The 19989-nt window shown below is 43.7% G+C and overlaps 1 protein-coding gene across 1 annotated transcript in view; it reads right to left on the reverse strand.

Annotated features, from left to right (window-relative positions):
- Positions 1 to 19989, reverse strand: part of Grk5 (G protein-coupled receptor kinase 5) — a 192339-nt gene that overhangs the window by 34661 nt on the left and 137689 nt on the right. Inside the window, exon 4 of the mRNA XM_005085355.4 lies at positions 13577 to 13654. Within this exon, the coding sequence (XP_005085412.1) occupies positions 13577 to 13654 (78 nt within the window). The remainder of the gene's footprint in view (positions 1 to 13576; positions 13655 to 19989) is intronic.

Here is a 19989-nt window from a genome sequence, read left to right on the forward strand (position 1 = left end):
TCTACAAAAACACTTCCAGTAAACAGAGATGGCTCCAGGAATTTGATGATTTCTTATTTCCCTTTCATTATTCACTTTTGTACATAATGTGCTCTTTTTAAAAAGGAAAGAATTATTTATTTTGTTTTTTTCAAGACAGGGTTTCTCTGTATAGCCTTGGCTGTCCTGGAACTTGTTCTGTAGATCAGGCTAGCGTCAAACTTACAAAGATCCAACTACCTCTGTCTCCCAAGTACTAGGATTAAAGGTGTGAGTCACCACTGCTCAGCTAAGATTTATTTTTATGAGTGTTTCTGTATGTATGCCTGGTACCTGGTGGAGCAGAGGAGAGTGCCTGATGTCCTGGAACTGCAGGTACAGATAATGGTTGTAAGTCACCATGTAGGTATTGGGAACCCAACCCACATCCTCGGCAAGGGCAACAAGTGCTCTTAAACACTAAGCCATCTTTCTAGCTCCCATATGGTGCTCTCTTCCTTCTTTCCTTCCTTCCTTCTTTCCTTCCCCTCTGAGACAGGAATTTTTTTCTTGAAAATTTATTCCATTTTTATATGTATGAATGTTTTGCCAGCCTGTACGTATATGTCCCATGCCTGGTGCTCTCATCATAAGAGAATAAACAGATTCCATGGAACTAGAGTTAAGATGGTGTGAGCCACCATGTGGGCGCTGAGAATCAAAGTCAGGTCCTCTGCAAGAAGAACAAATAAACAGTTTAGTCATCTCTCTAGCTCCATTGGGCAGGATCTTGTTTGTAGCTCAAGCTGACCTCAAAATAAAGATGCTTCTACTGCCTCAGCCTCCAAAGAGCTAAGGTGTGCACCTCCATGCCCAACTGCTATTTATTTTCTTAAATGAGGATGTTTCCCACATTATTTAAGCTTCAGCCCCCCCAAAACCTGGACTTTCTCTTGCTTCTACTACAGAGTGCTCATGCTTCGTCTTCTCCAGATCTGTCCAGGGCTTAACTCATGGCTCTGTAGACTCCAGGCCTCTAGGAAGATATGCCCATTCTGCCATCTTTCTACCTCATGAAGATCAAACCCAGAGTCTGAGCTCCATGTAGTATCATGTGGTTGGGTGTTTGAACAACTGAAAGGTAACACGCTACCACTTTCCATCTGAGGGGGCTAGATATTTCTCCAGTGAAGATTTGCTGTTTGTTTCTTTGTTTGTTTAAGTCAGGGTTTCTCTATGTAACCCTGGCTGTCCTGGAACTCACTCTGTAGAACAGGCTAGCCTCAACAGAGATCTGCCTGCTTCTGTGATGGAATTAAAGGCATGTGCCTGCCACCATGTCTGGAAACTCCAGTGAATATTTTAATCTATGAATGGTGGTGATGAATGAGGGGTAGTAATCTTCTAATATAAAAGGAATTCAACCAGAACCCCCACCAACATCGGATGTCATACTTGTGCCCAAGAGTGGTGGCATATAGGAAACACTCTGACTCTGGTTTGGAAATAATAATATTCTACATGAGGCCTATAATGCAGGCACATGGCTACCACTTTGGTAACTGACTCTGGGTGGTGACCTCTTTCACTTTCAGGATGGTGGCCCTGAGGACAGATGAGGATTCTATTAGGTCAAGAGTAAGCAGAGGTAGAGGACACTATGTGATCAATCAGATGCTTCTCCAGCTGGGGTCTGAGCCAAGACTTTCAGTGTCTATCCTGTGTTCACATTAGAGGACTCAGCCCAAGAACTTTTTAAAGGTCAACTCAGTTGGCCAACAGCAATGAGGACTGTGGGTGACCAACTGTGGGTAGCCTCTTGGTCCTCAGGGAGAGCTACAGAGATGTTCTCATTAAACAGAGGCAGCTTTACAGCTGAGGCAAGGCGTAACCATGCCTGAAGGTGAAGGAGTTGAGTAGGCAGTAAAGAGGTCCCTCCATCTTTCATTTCTAGTATCTGTGCTCTGGGAAGTCTTCAAAGAAAACTGAAATTCTGGAAGAATTCATTTTCTCCTCAGGACAAACCTCATGTCTTTCTGGACAACTTTGAGAGGATAGGGTAGCCATTAAGAACCCTAACTGAGCCGGGCGGTGGTGGCACACGCCTTTAATCCCAGCACTCGGGAGGCAGAGGCAGGCGGACCTTTGTGCGTTCGAGGCCAGGCTGGACCGATAGCCTCCGAAACAATACAGAGAAACCCTGTCTCGTAAAAACCAAAAAAAAAAAAAAAAAAAAAAAAAAAAAGGAACCCTAACTGAGAGCAGGTAATTAAGCGAAGGCAAGAGCAAGCTCTACTGACTAGGCCACAGGGACCCAAGTTGTCCTTTTGGATAAGCAAAGCATAACACAGAACCCTTGGGAAATAGCCATGGCACTCAGAAGGTGAACACTCACTGGACTCAACAGATCTAGACACACATTCCTTGGCTTTTCAAGTGTCTTCACAGAAATCAGAATGAAAAATTCTTGAATAATGGGAAGAGAGGAAGAGAACATTTTAATCAGCACTGGAATTTAACCAGGGACCCTGGGAGCTGGATAGCTCTAATGAGAAGGAAAGGAAACCACAGTGACTCTGACCCAGACCTCGACCCTTTACGTCAGAAGCAAAAGAGGATAATTAACAAAATGCAGTGTGCCCAGACATGGAATGAGAGGCCAGCTGAGGTCTGTCAATTTGATAATACCCAGTCGTGACCTGTGAACCAAAATGTGCACCAGAGATGTTTACACAGGATTTGCACATGGAGCTCGCAAACCCAGAGAAGTTGCTGGGGCAGAAAGGGTCATTCCTTGTGGTTTGCAACCAGCCAGCTTTGTTCTGCATGGGTCTTGGCTTGGCAATTGGCACTCTGGTCCCAAGGGGCTGAAATGAAGAATGTTCCTGTAGGAGAGTCCCTTAGACTCTGTATGTGAGAGGTGAGGACACAGTCATCTGGTTTTTTCTGTCTTCTAGAACATTCACTGCCTTTCTGTTCCACAGCTTCCAATGCAGTCTCCATCTGAAAGTGGGCTAGATTTATTTTTCTACTAAAGATTTTAATCTATGGATGTTAGAGTTTAATGAGGAACAGGAATTCTTATGCCTATTAGATGTCATGTCTGTGCCAAAGGCCTACAGATGGGGGTAGGAAGGTGAGACACACAGGGAGTCAGCCAAGTACAAGTGCTACTGGGACCCATGCCCTACCCATCCAAGACAGCTGGGGCAGGGATGCCCAACAAGCCTGTGGCTAGTCTCTGACTGCAGATACCCAAAGTGAAATTCTAGGCAGGAAACACACAGAGAATAAAGGAGGTCAGAGGCAGAGCTGGCCCTATGGGCATCAGAGGGATGTCTAATTTTCTGACCTGAAAAGGTCACAAGAAAGGAAAAAGGACCTAAGGGATCTGTTTTATCTTGCTGCGGAGAAGCTAAAGTGAAACAAGGCTGAAGACAATTCTGTCTCCAGGAAAAATTGTTCAGGAGTCAGAGTTATATCTGGATGAAGGACAACTTGTGCAGGAAGCCTTCGACAAGGAGAAATTACAATGATACACGGCAAGTGGAACAGAATTCCAGACTTGGGGCCAGAGGAGTCCAATCAGCATGGATGTGCTGCAAACAACAGCCCCACCCCACTTTGAGACTTGATCACTCTCAGTGCCTTGTCACTCCAGCTACACACAGGAAACTGATTCAGGAGACAATTTTGTTGTTCGTTAAATTCTGAGAAGACCACACAATGAAGAGACCAGACTCTAGACTTAGGTAGAATAAGGCTACATCCCAACCTGACTCTTAGTTTGTTACTCTTTTACTTTTACATGGCAAAACATAAGCATGACACCTTAATCATTTTTAAGTGTATAGTTCAGTGGTGTTGAGTTCACTCTCTCAGTCATCTTTTCCTAAAAATTTTTGTCCCCTTAACACAAACTGTACCCATTAGATAATCACTCTGCATTCTTTCTACCAGGCCCTGGAAAACCTGAATCTAATTTCTCTAAGTTTGCCTATCCTGGGCTGTCCAGATGGTTCAGCAGCTAAGGGCATCTGCTGCCAAGTCTGTGAGTTAAGTTCAATCCCTGGGACCTGCATGGTAAAAGCAGTGAATTGACTCCCACAGGTTGTTCTCTGACTTCTACATGTATACTGTAGCATGAACATGTACACACACACATTTTAAATCTGGTATCTTTCACTTCAAAGTTTTAAAGCTTCATACATGCTGTATCATATATCAGAGCTTGGTGGAATTAAATATGTCACTGGATGTATATGCTGTATTTATTCGTTATTAATTGGTGGTTTCTAGACACTTGGTTTCCAGTCCAATTATAAATAATGCTGTCTGGATATTTGCAGACACATATGTGAGTCCCTGTTTACAGTTTACCCTTCTTCACTATTACTAAACAACGTGGCCCAGGGTTAAATGGAGACAACCATTGTTTTTCATTTAGGATTAAAAGGAAGCTAGAATGAGCTAAAAGCATAAAATCCCATGTACTATACAGTAATCAATGCTTCTTCATCTCACCTCCAACATGAAAACCTGCTTTTGGTAAGAATAATTCAATATGTAGATGTGGATGGTGTGGCACCAGGCGCCTCCTCTAGTAAGCTCAGGCACTACACATAGCACAGAATTTAGACACTTACTGGCCCCCATAAGAACAGTCTGGGGGAATCTAAGGCCAGTTACAGTAGAAGATGAAAACAAAGTCAAGCACTGCGCATTTTGATGTTATTTATCCATGTTTGTAGCGAAGGGTCCTGCAAAGTTCTGCAAGGGTGATTCGAGTCTCCTCTTTCAAGCTGTGTGACCAGTCCTTCTCTAGGCCTCAGTTACTTCATGTAAGAACAATCTGGCTTAGCTCAGTAATTTTCAAACTGGGTTAAATGGAACCCTAACTATTCTTGCAGTCAGATCCTAGGGAGTGAGAAAGAAAAGCAAAAGGGAAGCCTGGTTAACCACTGACGATCTTCTTTGTATGTCTGTACACTGGAAATCAGAAGGTAGAAATAGTTTCATGACCCTGCTGAATAGGCCCTGAGATTCCTTGGAGAAATGGGACCCATCCTGGGTGACCTATTTCTCTTCACTTCAGACAGCTATCATGAAATATTGAGAAAATTTAGAATGTGAGGTTCTGGGCATGTAGTAGTTGCTCAATAAATATTAGCCCTCTTCTTCTGTCCCAGGATAACTAGTGAACACAAACATGGCTTTGTGCCTTCTTCTCTGTTGCTCCCAAAATAGAAGAGGAAGAGGCCTACTCACACTGGCACTGCCTGAAGAACTCCAGCTGTCTGGGGTCTCATAACCTATGAAATATCCAATCCCATCTGATGCTGGAAGCTAAACAGGATTTAGCTTGCTTAAAACTTGGATTGAAAATGACTTCAAAAGTCCCACCCTCAAACTTTCTTTCCAATCCTTTTCTTCCCTTAAGTATTCTCACAGTACTGTGGCAAGAAGCTGAAAAGTCTGGCACATGGCTTCCTGATGCTTCCACCCTAGCCTGTCATCTGAACGGACGCTTATTAAGGCAAAGGTGGACTCTGAACTCATTACATTCATTGACAACAGGGCAAAGATCCATTCCTGTTGCTTGGAGACAAGACCAATAATCTCAGTGGAGGAGAAAAGGCCAGTGTCTAGAGTCCAAGGTCTATGAAGGAGGATGGAGAGGGTACTTTAGTGGGAGTAATTTCCATGCCCTTGGTTGCTGTGGAGACCACAGATTGGCTAGATGGTGTGATAGCTAATACTGAAGGTCAATTTGACTAGACTTGAGAAATCTATAGGAAAAGCTACCTCCGAATGTTTTGTGAGTACTTTTCCAGGAACAAATGGACTATGAGGGTTCTGACCTAAACAGTCAGCAGGACTCTATTTAAACAGACTATGCAGGAGATGGGGTAACTGTAGGAGGGAGGGCCTGGTTAGATAAAGTTGGATATTAGGAGTCCATTTTTGCAAGCCATCACTTTCCCTGGCCCCTTCCTTTTGTTTCCTTTCCACCATGATGAGAAAAGAAAAACATACTCCTATCACCACAATGCTCTTGCCCAAACACCATGGACCAAACCTCCTAAAACAGTGAGACAAAATAAATCATTCCTTCATCAAGTTGTTTTTAACCAGGAATTGATCATAATACAAATGAGCTGGTGGATTCTACACTACCTGTACCAGAAAGCTGGGTCACCTGGTCCAGAGATCCTTGTTCCAGGTCATACTATCTTCATTACTATCAAACCGGCATCCCATAAAGCATCACTAGCTAGGGAGAAAAGAGCATTTCTAAAGATTATAATGGTCTTAGGAGAACCAGGGTGACAAACAACTCTGAAGCACCCAGGAAAAGTTTGTTCCATTCAATTCTTCTTCAAGCCCCATCAAGAAAACCTCAGCAGTGCGCTAGTATGTCATTAACTCACCTGTGACACATACTAATCCCCTTACAGTGAGAAAGGTTCATCATGTCCAGAGTTTCCCTCTCCAGTTATCCCTGTAACCTGTGCATACTTTTGACTCAAAAGAAAATTCTGATCATTATCATTGTCACTTCCTTCAGTTCCATACTCAGATGAGTAGCTATTGTTTGAATCTGAAATGTCCTCCATGGGTTTAATGTTTCAACTGCTTGTTTTGTAGCTTGTGAATATTTTGAAGGCTGTGGGAGCTTTAGAGGGTAGAGCCTCGATGTAAAAAGTAGGTCATAAGTGCCTTTGAAGGTTATACCCATGACCTGGTGCTAGCCTGCACTGCCTGTTTCTTGGTCTTCCACCACATAAGAAATTTGCTAATTAACATTAGCTGTCAACTTGACACAGCTTAGCAATACCTTTCCTTTTCTAAATTGCTTTTAGTTCTGAGTGTTCTATCACAGGAACAGTAAAGAAACCAAGTCAGAGCACATCTCAAGGTTCTTCCACCTTAGATGGAACTGTTCTGCTATGCTGTCCCTACTGTGATGGACTTTGAAATCACCTAAAACCAGGAGCCACAGTAAACTCTTTCGCTCTAAAGTTTCTCGCAGGCATTTAATCACAGTAATGTCAAAGTTACTAAAAAGGCTCCATGGAGCTTGCAGGACTGGAAATTAGGACTGGTCTTCTGTGTGGACCTGATAGTAAGGAGTGAAGCCAGCTGACTGCCCTGAGACCAGAACTGGACTAGAACTGACAGCCAGCCTGTTGACCCTTGTTCATCCAGGTGCTGATGACTGGGGTAGAAAAACCTACCACTGAGAGGATACAATGGGTAAGAGGGGGGTCCAGAAATTAAGAAAGCAAACTAGGAATCATATCTTTTCTTACAACCCCTTTTTCTTTCCAAGGGTGACTGTTTTCCCTGAGAGCCAAACAAACATTAGGGATGGATTTCTTTTGTGCAAAAGTAGGCTGATAGGTTGCTTCCCCCACAACAGGAACAAACTTCCCTGTTTTACCCTGTCATTGTTTATAGAAACAAAGAGGCAACCTTATGTCTATAGAGGGCACTGAGAACAACATCCTGTCTGAGGACCTTTGACCAAAAATAAACTCCAAATACTGCCTGGGCTGGGCATTCTCAGCATCCCACAGAGGAATATTACAGTGGCTCATTTCAAGTCTCTCCATCCCACCTGTCTACCCTTCCTGTCTAGAAGACCCCATGCAGGTCTTGCTTGAGTTTCTGCTCTGACTTCCCCCCAGTGATTGACTGTGATCTGAAAGTGTAAACCAAACAAACCCTTTCCTCTTCTAAGTTGCTTTAGTCAGTGATGTGTATATGTGTGTTGGGAAGTTAGGGGAAGGGGGCATTTATGCACTAGCATTGAGCTTCATATAGACCCATTTTCTAGCAAAATTACAATTAAAGTGGGAACCACCTACCAAGCCTTAGTCATTAAGATTTCAAAAAAGGACACCCAGAACACTGGTTCATGAGTCCAACTAAAATTAGTCACAGCAAAATGTCCTACAGATAGCACTGCTGAGGCAAGTCACTCAGTACTCCACTCTGCACTAGCTTCTCTTCCCAAACCTTAGCTGACTGGCCTATAAAGTGGATGAATGAATGCCTTCTTAGAGAGAGTTACTGGGAAGATGTGCACATCTGTAAGAAATCAGTGCAGTGCAGTATTGTACTCTGAGGGATCTAAAGGCTATGAAGTCTGCCAAGAAAGCAACAGAAGGATGTTGGTGCAGAATGGTTGGGAAGGGTCAGGTCTGGTCCTGACCTGTTTCTGACAGACATCAAGGTTTTGGTTCTCCAGAGGAAGAGTGGCTCCTGACACATCATGTACACCAGGATTTGTTCTTTTTGTCTCTATACACATCCTGTTCCCAGAGGAACAGAGGACTTCTTAGAAATTCACGTAAGACAAGGCAAGAGCAAGTCATTTGAAAATAAGTAACAGAAATGAAGTATTAATTTAACCAAAAACTGTACATGTGCCAAATAATACCATCAAGAAAGTGAGAGAGATTGCTCAGCGGTTAAGACCACTGCCTGTTCTTCCAGAGGTCCTGAATTCAATTTCCAGAAACTACATGGTTGCTCACATCATAAATAAATAAATCCTTAAAAAATTATTTGAAAAAATAAAGTGAAAAGATGGGGTTCACAGTGGAGAAAATTGTTGCAAATCACATATTTGAGAAGAGACTTGTATCTAGAACATACAAAGAATTCTTGTAAGTCAACAACAAAAAGACAAACAACTAGCTTTAAAAATGGGCAGAGGATTTGAGTACACCTTTTCCAAAGAAAATGTACAGATGCCCAATAAGCACAGGGAAACCTGAAACATTATCAGAGACCAGGGACATGCAAATCAAAACCACAACAAGAAACCCTCATACCGACTAAGGCTGATAAAATTAAAGACAGAAAAATGAAGGCTGAGAAAAAGGCTCAGAGGGTGAAGTACTTGGTGCATGAGTGACAGAACCTACATAAAATCTGGGTGTGATGGTGCACCTACAACTGCAACACTGAAGAAGCAGAGACAGGCGTTCTCAGGGCCTGTTGGCCAGCGAGTATAACCAAGATGGTGAACTCCATGTTCAATGAGAGACTCTTGTCTTCAGCAATAGAGGAAGAATTCTAAAATCAACCTATGGATTCCACAAGTGCATATACATTTTCACACATGCATACACATGTGAATGCACCCACACAAATATTCTCAATAGTTCAATAGTTCTCTCCGTTCGTTTATTTTTATTCATTTTCTCTCTCTCTCTCTCTCTCTCTCTCTCTCTCTCTCTCTCTCTCTCTCTCTCTCTCTCTCTCTCTGTGTGTGTGTGTGTGTGTGTGTGTGTATCTCACACATGCACAGAGTGATAAGGGAGAGGAGAAAAGAGAGAGAAAATACTGATGAAGTGGTAGATAAATCAGAACTTTCAGGTGATGGTTACATGATCTAATGTAATTTATTTCATTTTCATTTTATATGTATGAGTGTATTCCCTGCATGTATGCATGTGTGCTACTTGTGTGTCTGGGACTTACAAAGGTCCATGAAAACTTCTTCTCCTTTCCCTTCTTTTGTACCAAGCTTCCTCCTCCTCTTTTCAGATCTGCTTTGGCAAAATGGCCTCCTAGAAGCTCCCCTGGTTCACTGGCTGGGTCGTCAGCTTCTTGGGAATCACTTTCATACTACGGGCTCTAATACTACTGCCATCATAAACATTTATTGATTTTAAACTGGGTTCAAGAACTTTCTACACAGTATTGACTTGTATCCTCCAGCTGATCATTCAACTGGGATCCTGAGAATCCCACCTTGAGGCACAGAAGACCCAGCAAAAAGTACAGGACGTAGAACACTAGATCAGAATAATGGACTGGTCAGGGGTAAAGGAGGCCTTGGGCAGTGGAAGGCATGAGAACAAAGCAAAGGCAGACACAAGGGTAACAGAGATGGAACAGAGAGCAGTACATGCTTCAAACAGCAGGGACAAAGACCAATGGGGCCTGCATATCAAGATGGGCCTGGAAAGCCATAGGGTTGGAGCTAATATGGCTACAGGAAAGGTAACAGGAAAAAGTAAGTTAGCCCAAGATGTAGGATCATAATAGACCTTGAATGGGTCTTCTTGCCCTAGAGCCCAAGAAATGCCAATAGGTCATGAAATGATAAAGTTCTGTGGTAAAATAAGTTTAGAAAACAGTTTATCAACAGGTAAACAGGTTTCCTCATTCCAAGTCCTCTCAGACCTTTTGATATGTGCCACTGATGGGTAAGTCATTACATAGTAGTGGGACAATGGGAGATAATACCCGAGTTGCATCTTCAAGAAAGGCCATGATGAGGATGATTTAGTTTGGAGCTCTGGAGCTTCATTGAAGCCATCAGACTCTAGCTCAGACCCTCACCCAGCCCTTTGCTTCCCCTATGCCTGGGCCTCTACATCACTGAGAAGTGAATCAGGCTTTTGAGAAAGTTCCTCCAGGAAAGGCTGAGAAGGCAGTTCAAAATGTATTATAGGAAAACACTCAACCCAGGGGATGGCCTCCCCTAGGCCCCTGGGCTGAAGCAGATGGTGTGGTTTAAATTTCAGAAATTGAGGCCTTTTTAAGGAAAAGAATGTTGGCAGGCATCAAGGCACTTATAAAACCATCTGAGTTGATGAGGGAATCCAGGCCTCATGCCTTTAGAAGATGAGGTAACATGAACAGACATAAGGAACCTGTAGGCTCAGATGAGGGTCTTCTGACAGAAGCTTCCAGACTAGAGAAAAAGACAGGGCTGCAAGGTGAAAGAGGGGATAGGCCCAGTGCTTTCTGACACCCTACACTGAGACAGACGACAGAACCTACTCCCTTTGGAGCAAAGGAAACACTCTACCCTCACCATATGATCAGAGGTGTGTGGGTGGGTGGGAGGTAGGTTATTGAATGGGAGGAATGGTAAATGGCGCTCCTTGGAAAAGATCCAAAATTCATAATCAGAAAGATTAGGATCAAGTCCTGGCCTTGCCACTTTCTAGCTGTGTGACCTGGGAAGTGACAGCTGGCAAACCTTCCCTTCTTCAGCTGTAGGATGGAGTATCTATAGCAATATAATAAAAAGGACTCTGAGCTAGTACTTGACACAGCAAGTAAACAGTACTTTTCAGCTCCCATTGTTTTGGGGGGGACACACATAGGTGGCCGCCTTGTGGTGGTACAGATGAAAAGCAGGACTAGGCCTAATATACTTCCAGTAGAAAGATGCCTTGGTAGAGGTGTAATATGTCAGAGGTGGCCACTCAGTAGACATTTGGAGTAGCAGAATGATATGGGTCACAAATTTGTCTGTGCCACTAGCTTGTCATGGAAAGGACATGGCCATGACAATTGTAGTCATTGATGAACACATCTGCTTGAGAACAGGTACTAAGTATTGGGAGAGAATGGTGGCTAGAAGTTTGTCCTGAAAGTGTGGTGACTTGGTCTATCATTAACCTGGGACAGCCATCGAGGAACTGTGCCCAATGGCTAGGGGACTGAACAAGATGCTCATTGGCCCCAAGGGGTAAAGAACTGTTCACAAAGACAGCTCTTATCTCTAGAGTTGATGGCTTGCACCAGTTGAGTCCATTAGGGAAACTACTTTTCAGAAAGAAAAACTAAAGTTGGTTATGGTTGCACATGTCTATAATCCTACCAAGTAGGACGCTGAAATGGGAGGATTAAATATTTGAGGTCTGGTAAGATGGCTCACTGTGCAAAGTCATTTGCCACCAAGCCTGATGACTTGAATTTGAGTCCCAGGATCCACATGGTGGAAAAAGAGAATTGACTCAAGAAATACTCCACTAGCCTCTGTGCATGTCATGGCATATGTGTGCATGTACAACACACACACACACACACACACACACACATACACTAAATGCAAATTTTAAAAATGTTTGAAGTTAGACTACACAGTGAGTTCTTGGCCAGCCTGAAACTGTGAGATTTTTGTCTCAGAAAAAGGGGGGAGGGAGAAAGTTGGTAGAGGCATTTGGAGGGGGGTGGATGTTTCTAAGGTTCACTCAGCTAAAGCAGCTTGACTATATACAGCTATTATCAGATCATTAAATGGGTCAAGTCAGTGTCCCACACTACCACTAACTCACTAAGTGAATTTCATTAGGGTTGCTTACAGGAACATGGGTGAGGGTATCTTTCCTTCTCTCAGCAACCAAGCAACCATTAACTGGCTATAGACACTTAGGGAGGAGTGAGTAAGGCCTCATGAACCTTTCCTCCTCTGTGACAGGCTCAATATTACCACACATCTTGTGTAAGTAGCTACAGTGACTGTGAGAGTCCAACAACTGCCAGACAGTGATGGTATATGTCTTTAATCCCAGCACTGGGAAGCAGAAGCAGATGGATCTCTGTGAGTTCAGGGTCAGCCTGATGTACATAGAGTTCCAGGACAGCCAGGGCTACATACATAGAGAAATCCTGTCTCAAAAAACAAACAAAAAAGAGTCCAACAACTATGTGAACTACGTCATGCCCAAAAGACTGTGCTCCACAATACTCTAACCCTTCCCTCAACTATTAGATTCTTTCTACTCCTTCCACGATGTACCCTGAGCCCTGAAGAGAACAACATAGATCAGTGCTCAACAGTCACTTATTCTTAACACTGATCAATTACCAGTCTCAAGAGAGAATTTTTCTGTAATGTTGTATCAAAAGACAGCAGACACTAGAAAAATCTAGGTTGCCTGGCCTGTGGGGATTGTGTCATTATGGTTTCTTCAACAACTGGAAATGTGTTAAGGTCAGGGTAGACTCCAGTCATTCAGTATTCTCTAGAACACACTTTAGAATCCCCCACATTCTCTCAAGGATTCCACTGATTGCCCAGTTCCAAATTGCTTGATCGACCTTTCCCTCCTGGACTTTGTTGGCCTGACCCTCTATATAATTTTACTGGAACTGCCTCCTGCTGAGACCTATTTTCTGTGTATTTCCAACCCCAATTTTGGTGAGACTTACCTCCTGTCTAAATCTGTGGGCAGGGGACAGTATGAGGATCCTTAGAAGCAACCAGATTTCCTACCCTATGCCAGGTCTACCCTGTGTTGCTAAAATGTCTAGGTTTATCCAGTAATGAGACACAAACTGTGACTCAACGATCCCCTGTGGAGTTTTATTGGTGGACAGGGAAGGAAAGTGGGGTGGGGGGAGTGGGAGGGTGGGGGTGTTGTAACCAACCCATGCAGAGCTGAGAGAGAGAGAGAGAGAGAGAGAGAGAGAGAGAGAGAGAGAGAGAGAGAGAGAGAGAGAGAGAGAGGATGAGATGACGAGAGAGGAAGACAAGAGTAAAAAAAGAGCATAAGCGGCAGGAGTCAATCCTTTAAAGGGGTCCTTTGTACCTGCATGGTTCTCACAGAACTGTGGGCTGACCAGAGTGTTGCCTGAATGCATCCAGCCAGGTAACAGGGCAGGCCAGCCTAATCCATGAACCTTTCACCCCGGAACACCCCCTTCTGACTTTATGAGGCTGAGGCATGGTCTGGGTGAAGATGGAAACTGTGGCTCTCTAGAAACCACAGGCAGTCACCATTCCTGTATGTCAGGGCTGCCCACATTCCTAGACAGGATTTCCCACTCCTCCCAATGAGAAGTTTGGGAGGACTCTTACCTTTGGAGTGAGGTACTTGGTTATTATTTCCTTCCCCTTCTCTCCAAGTTTTTCATCTGGAGTAACTTCATATTCTGCCTAAAACAGAAGGAAAAAAGAATAACTAACAGTTTTACTACTGAAGTTGGAATAATTATGGACCCCTCCTTCTGCAGAATAGGTAACTGTGGCACAGAGAGAGGAAGACCTGGCCAAGGAGATCAAAGTCCAATCAAAAACTTATACTCTTCATAGGAATTGATTGAGCCAACCATGAACTGAAGCCTCTGAAACCATGAGCTCAATAGATTCCTGCTACAAATTTGATTTTTCTAATAGAAAATAGAAAGAGAAATTTGACAAAAAAAAAAAAACATGGTGATTTTTCTACATGGTCTTTTCAAAACTTTAAAAAGAACCAAGTAACATGACAAGGGAACAGGAACTATTATTTATTTTTAAGGGAAAATAGGTTTACAACTTCAAATGATATAGTCTAGCCGTTCTCATCCTGTGGGTCACAATCCCTTTGGGGGTTGCATATCAGAAATTTACATTATGATTCTTTTTGTTGTTGCTATTCTTGCTTTGGTTTTTGAGACAGGGTTTCTCTGTGTAGCCCTGGGTCTCCTGGAATTTACTCTGTTGATCAGGCTGGCCTAGAGCTCACAGAGATCCGCCTGCCTCTGCCTCCCAAGTGCTGGGATTAAAGGTGTGTCCTACTACCACCCAGCTACAATTCTTTTTGTTTGTTTGTTTGTTTTTTTGAGACAGGGATTCTCTGTGTAGTTTTGGAGCTTCTCCTGGAACTCAATTTGTAGACCAGGCTAGCCTCGAACTTACAGAGATTGCCTGCCTCTGCCTCCCAAGTGGTGGGATTAAAGGCTTGCACCACCACTGCCAGGCAACAGAAGCAAAATTACAATTATGAAGTAGTAACAAAATAATTTTATGGTTGGGGGTGTCACCACATCAGGAACTGTATTAAAGGGTCTCAGCTTTAGGAAGATTGAGAAACACTGGTATAGTCCTTCATAGTGGACTAGAGTTCAGGGTAGCAGGAATGGGGACCCAAGCTAATCACATTTTTTTAGATCAGGAAGCAGAACACTCAGGCTGAAAGAATTGGGCTGTAACATGCAAGGTTTGCCACTAGAGCACCATGTCAGCCTCAGGGCCTAACCCTTATGAGTCAAAGGTTCACATCCAGAACTCTTTCTTGGCACCATTAAGAAACTTAGGACTCCAGGTCAATGGGTTAATCTGGGAAATTCCAAGCTCTAAAGAAATCAGAAAATTAAAGTTTTACATTTTCTTTGAGCCAAGAAGGGCTCCTTCACTCATCCAATGCACTTGCTGAATGGATGAAAGGCCTTGTGTGTAACAAGAGGCTTGAGTGAGTTTGCCTTTCTCATTTAGTCAAAGCAACTAATTGCAGATGGTGTACAACCACTTCAAAATCTACCACCTCAGAATTTGTCAGCCTCAACAACAAAGTACATACCAAAAAGGCATGGGTTTCAATGGTACAGTAGATAGATACTAGGCCCTCCTTGACAAATTGAAGGCAGCGCATAGCTCAGGATCTAAGTGCTGGTCCCCTTATGCCTGACAAAACACCCTCCTGGAAATACAAAAAGAAAGGGCAAGAAGCATGTGCAAGAGCCACAGATGGAACAGCACAGTTTTATCCAAAGCAATCAAGTCTCCTTGCCTTGATGGCCCTCTTCTAATAAAAGAGCCAAGAGCCACAACTCTCCAATGTATAACCATGAAACCTATGACCATTTAGAATAGTGTGTGGTTCCTCTAGAAGACATGCAACCATTTAATTTATAGGTTAGAACTGAGGTTCAAAGAGGCAATGGTAACACAGTAAGGACTGGCCCATTAGGCCCGGATTCCTATTCTGCCACCAAGTCATAGTATATCTCTACTACAGTCAATTCCTCCTCAGCAAAATGAGGCTTTGACTACTAAAACGTTCATGGTGTCTTGACTGGTGAATTTTGAGATGCTTGGAGGTAGCTCTTTCTTCTTGATTGTTCCTGTTACTTTCTTCCCCTATATTGTCAACAATTCCCTCTCTCTCTCTCTCTCTCTCTCTCTCTCTCTCTCTCTCTCTCTCTCTCTCTCTCTCTCTCTCTCTCTCTCAGAGAGAGATTAGGAGAGGGAGGGAGGGAGAGAGGGAGAAAGGGGGAGACAGAGATACCACATGGAGCATTGATGACAGAGTTGCCCAACATGGCAGGTATGACTATTCCCAATATACAGAGGAAAACACTGAGGTTCCAAACTTCAAATTTAGCATAGCTAGTAGCAACAGAGCAACACTAAGGCCAATCCCCCTTTTCCAGGGAGAGCAAGGAAGCACCCAGTATCCTGTGTTCCTGGAAGCCTCACCCTGTGGTCTGGCACATGGACATAGCCAGACTGCTTTATAGGGCCAGGTCCCTGGGCAAATGGCTGACCATTTGTTGGTAACTCAATCCCATTCTGAACACTGAATTTGCACTGTCCTAAAATACATCTATAAAGGCAGTTCTATTTAACCAGACAGAAGTCTGGGGCTCACTAATCAGTCTCAGTGACCAGCTGAAAATATTATTGCTCTGGGTTCTAAAAGCCATGTTAAAAAGGAAAATAACATCACATTCAGGTCAGTTGTCTCCCAACAGAGGCCAGATGGGCTCAAAGCTCCACCGGAAGGCAGCTGAGAGCACTTGGGGACAGGCCTTCCCACTCCTGGATCAAAAGGCCTTTTTTTTTTTTTGACGAGACTATGTCAGGCCACCACCACTTGAGAAGCATTCGTTTTGGGAGGCAGAAAACCAACAGAAAGATGCCAGCTGGTTTTTCCACACTGATTAAGTCACCTAGAGTGGCAGGCCTTGTCTCCTGAATGATCCCAATGAGGACTGAGGCTCATGGGGACAAGTCCTGAGAGGCCACCTAAAGAGAGAAGAAAGGTGCCATGATGGATGGGCTCAAGGAAGATCACATGACACAAGACTGGGACTAGCCCAGAAATCACTTCTCTGCCAATATCCCTGTCCAGTAGTAGGGAAAACTTTAACCAGTTTATACCATCTCATACCAGAAAATAGAAGCAGCAAATAGAAGCTTGTGCGATGAGCCTAGAAATTTACAAAAGTGGCAAGAAGATGATGAAAGAGAAAGAAGAGAAATATCTATGTGCTTTGAAATAAACTCATAATTCCAGCACTTGGAGGTTGAGGCAGGGAAATCTCGAGTTCTAAGTCAGCCAATTCTATATTGGAAGACCTTGTCTCATAGTTTCTAAAAGACAAGAAAGGAAAACCTAAAACAGGGAGTGTCCTTTGAACTCTACCTGAGTCCTACCTACTGCTCATACATAACTCAGTGCCCTTGGAAGCTATTTCTTCTTTGAGATTCATTCCAGGTGCAAACAAGGCAGGCAGTATTTCACCAGTTTCTCTGTGATTTATAACAAAGTATATCCTTGGGGAGCAGGTCCTGCCCTGACACAAGGTGCAAAATGCTCTATTGAGTTCAGTCAACAAAGGATTATTCATCTATCTGTACTACCATCTATCTGTACTGCCAGAGAGCACCATCATCTCTGGACATCCCAGCTTATAAACCTATTTCAGGCTCTGGGCCTGCTCAAAATGCATCATCAATCTCAAAAAATGCCATGAAAAACAGGTCCTAGCAGGGAAAGCCCCTCTCCCTCAGATGATTTTTTTAGGACCATGCTCAAAAGAGCCTCTTTGGATCAACAGCAGCATCTAAACAGGATGTGTGACACATACTTCAATTCAAGCGTTTGAGACAGAGGCAGGTGAATCTCTGTGAGTTTGAGGTTATCCTGGTCTACATATTGAGCTCCAAACTAGTTAAGGCTTTGTCTTTAAGAAAAAGAACTGGAGTTTATACCAGTTTTTGCTTCACTTCAGCAGACAATGTGTCACCTTCTCTTGAACTGACAGAAATATGAAGTCAGGCATGCCATGAAACTTTGCTATCTCCAGCTTCTGTAATTATTGGTGTGGTCAGCTATTCCAAAGCCTATGTATGATGCAGGCCTGTACCATGCCTGATCAGCAGTTCTACACCAGAAACAGCAAGATCCACCCACAGTGGCCCTAGTTATCTGCATGTGCTGACTCCAGAGGCTGCTCCTCCAAGCCCTTTCCACCCAGTAGATGGGGAGGATGGTGTGAAGATGAAGTGGTTTTCTCAACTCCCTTCCACCTTGGCATCTCAGTCCCCAGACCTTCTGAAGACCCAGTTCTCACAGATCAGCCTTCTACTTCAGTCCCTTCCCTCATCCTAGCATGTCAGCACGTGGTGACAGCATAAGGGAAGCACATCGGTTAATCTTCTCACCTTGTATGCACTCTGTAAATTCTAAGCTATGAACCACATTCACACTTCAAGTGTCCATTTCCTGGGAAGCCCCAGGTGATATTCTGCATCACGCTGCAGGAGGTAGGCCGCAACCTAGCTCTCTTTCTGCTCTACAGCTACAAAGCTGAGCCACTGCATGAGGAACACTCTCAGAGGTCCTGGGTCAGATGGATCTGGCCTACTCCAAAAGCTACACCTGCCTGTCATATTTTCCTCATTGAATACCCCAATCAGGTCCCTGAGTCAGAAATTCACTGTGTAGTTTTGTCACAGATGGGATCAGCAAGACAAGGGAAGGACAGACTATCTATGTGAGGGTATAGATACTACCAGCAATGACATTTGGACCTTAGCCTGTGAGTGATGTCTAAGCTAGAGCAGGTGCTGAACAGAAGGAAGGAGAGAGCCGTTGGCTCTCCCAAGAGGGAGGTGACAAGTCCCAGTATCAGAGTCTCACAGCAGAGGAGCTCTAGTATACCACCTCCTGTCTGTCCCACATTCCTCTTCTGAGACTCACCCTGATGGCTCTCTACCCTCTACCTGGTGGCTGCTTTTCCTCCCCACTATAATGAGTTCCCCAAAAACCAAGATCATCAGACCACCATACAAAAGCCTGTCCCTATCTTAGTTCTGAATGAAAGTCAGGCAAAACTGCTCTCTTGGCTCCTGAGACCAAGAGACACACACGTACATATCAGAGGACAACTTTTTTGAATTGACTCTCTTCTTTTATGGTGGCAACTGGCTGAAATTCAGGTCATCAGGCTTGGCAGAAAGCATTTTTACCTTCTGATCCACCTCAACAGCCCCCAGCTTTGGTGTTCTCTATGAGAAAAGGACTTTCCCTCAATCCACTGACTCCAGAGAAAGGCTCCCCTCATTTGTGTCAGCTTACAATCTCAGCTTTGCTATTATAATCAACTGTAGTCTAGGCTGGCATCATTTAGAACATACATATTCTAGGACAGTCATATAATTAGAAAATATAAGTGGGTCATCCAGGAGACGACATTTTATAAGTGTCCACTAGATGACCCCATTTTAGAAGAAGCACTGTTTGCAGATAATCTTGAGTACAGGGTCTGACTTTGCCAACTCTTGAAGGTCTCTTTGCATCTAAAGAAGTATGACCCTCGGGCTGGGGATACAGCTTAAGTGAGGCAGAGTACTTGGTTGGCATGCACAAGGCCCTGGGTTCAATTACCAGTGCTACATAAAACCAGGCTTAATGATGCATACCCTTAATCATAGCACTTGGGAGCTGGAGGAAGGAGGATCAGAAGCTCAAGATCATCTCAAGCTACAAGTATGTTTGAGGCCAGCCTGGGCTACATAGTTCCTGCCCCCCTCAAAAAGGGAAAAGAGGACCTCCAAGGAAAATCAGAACAGTAACAGAAAGACAAAAAGCAGCAGAATACTTGGTGCCTCAGTGAGGTAGAAATGATCATTTTACAACAAAATTCCAAACAATCAGGCATAAAGCTACTAATTACGTGTGCTCATCTGTAGTTCTAGGCCAGTGAAAAGCTTGGCTAGAGGTTTTAGCATTTCCTGATAAGAGGTTTCATTTGTTATAACATCATCTTTGAAACTACCAGCTAACAAAATGGGTTCTGTAACCCTTGTCTCAGTTTCTACAGAAGTCTCTTCTCACCTGCTAACAACAGGGCAAGAGCAGCATGGATGCTCTGAGATTAGGTTGCAGCTCCTACTATGCTATTGTATTTCTTAATCTGGAGAGAGCCAGCCATGGTGTGAAGATGTTCAAGCCATGGCATGGAAAGAGTTGCCAGGAGAATGGCTGAAGCCTCCTTCCAACAGCCAGCACCAACTTGTCAGCCATGCGAATAACTGAGAAGCAGAACCAGCCAGTAACCTGATGTGACCTTTCCAGATCCTTGAGCCAAGAGCACCTTCTACACCATCCCAGAGTTCCTATGTGCTAATTCAGTGACTCTGACTCTTACTTTTTCCTTTTATTGAAAATAGATTCTTTTATCATGCAATATATCCTAATTACAGTTTTCCCTCCCTCTAAT

This window comes from Mesocricetus auratus, unplaced genomic scaffold, assembly GCF_017639785.1.
Source record: "Mesocricetus auratus isolate SY011 unplaced genomic scaffold, BCM_Maur_2.0 Super-Scaffold_4256, whole genome shotgun sequence".
Classification (NCBI taxonomy): domain Eukaryota; kingdom Metazoa; phylum Chordata; class Mammalia; order Rodentia; family Cricetidae; genus Mesocricetus; species Mesocricetus auratus.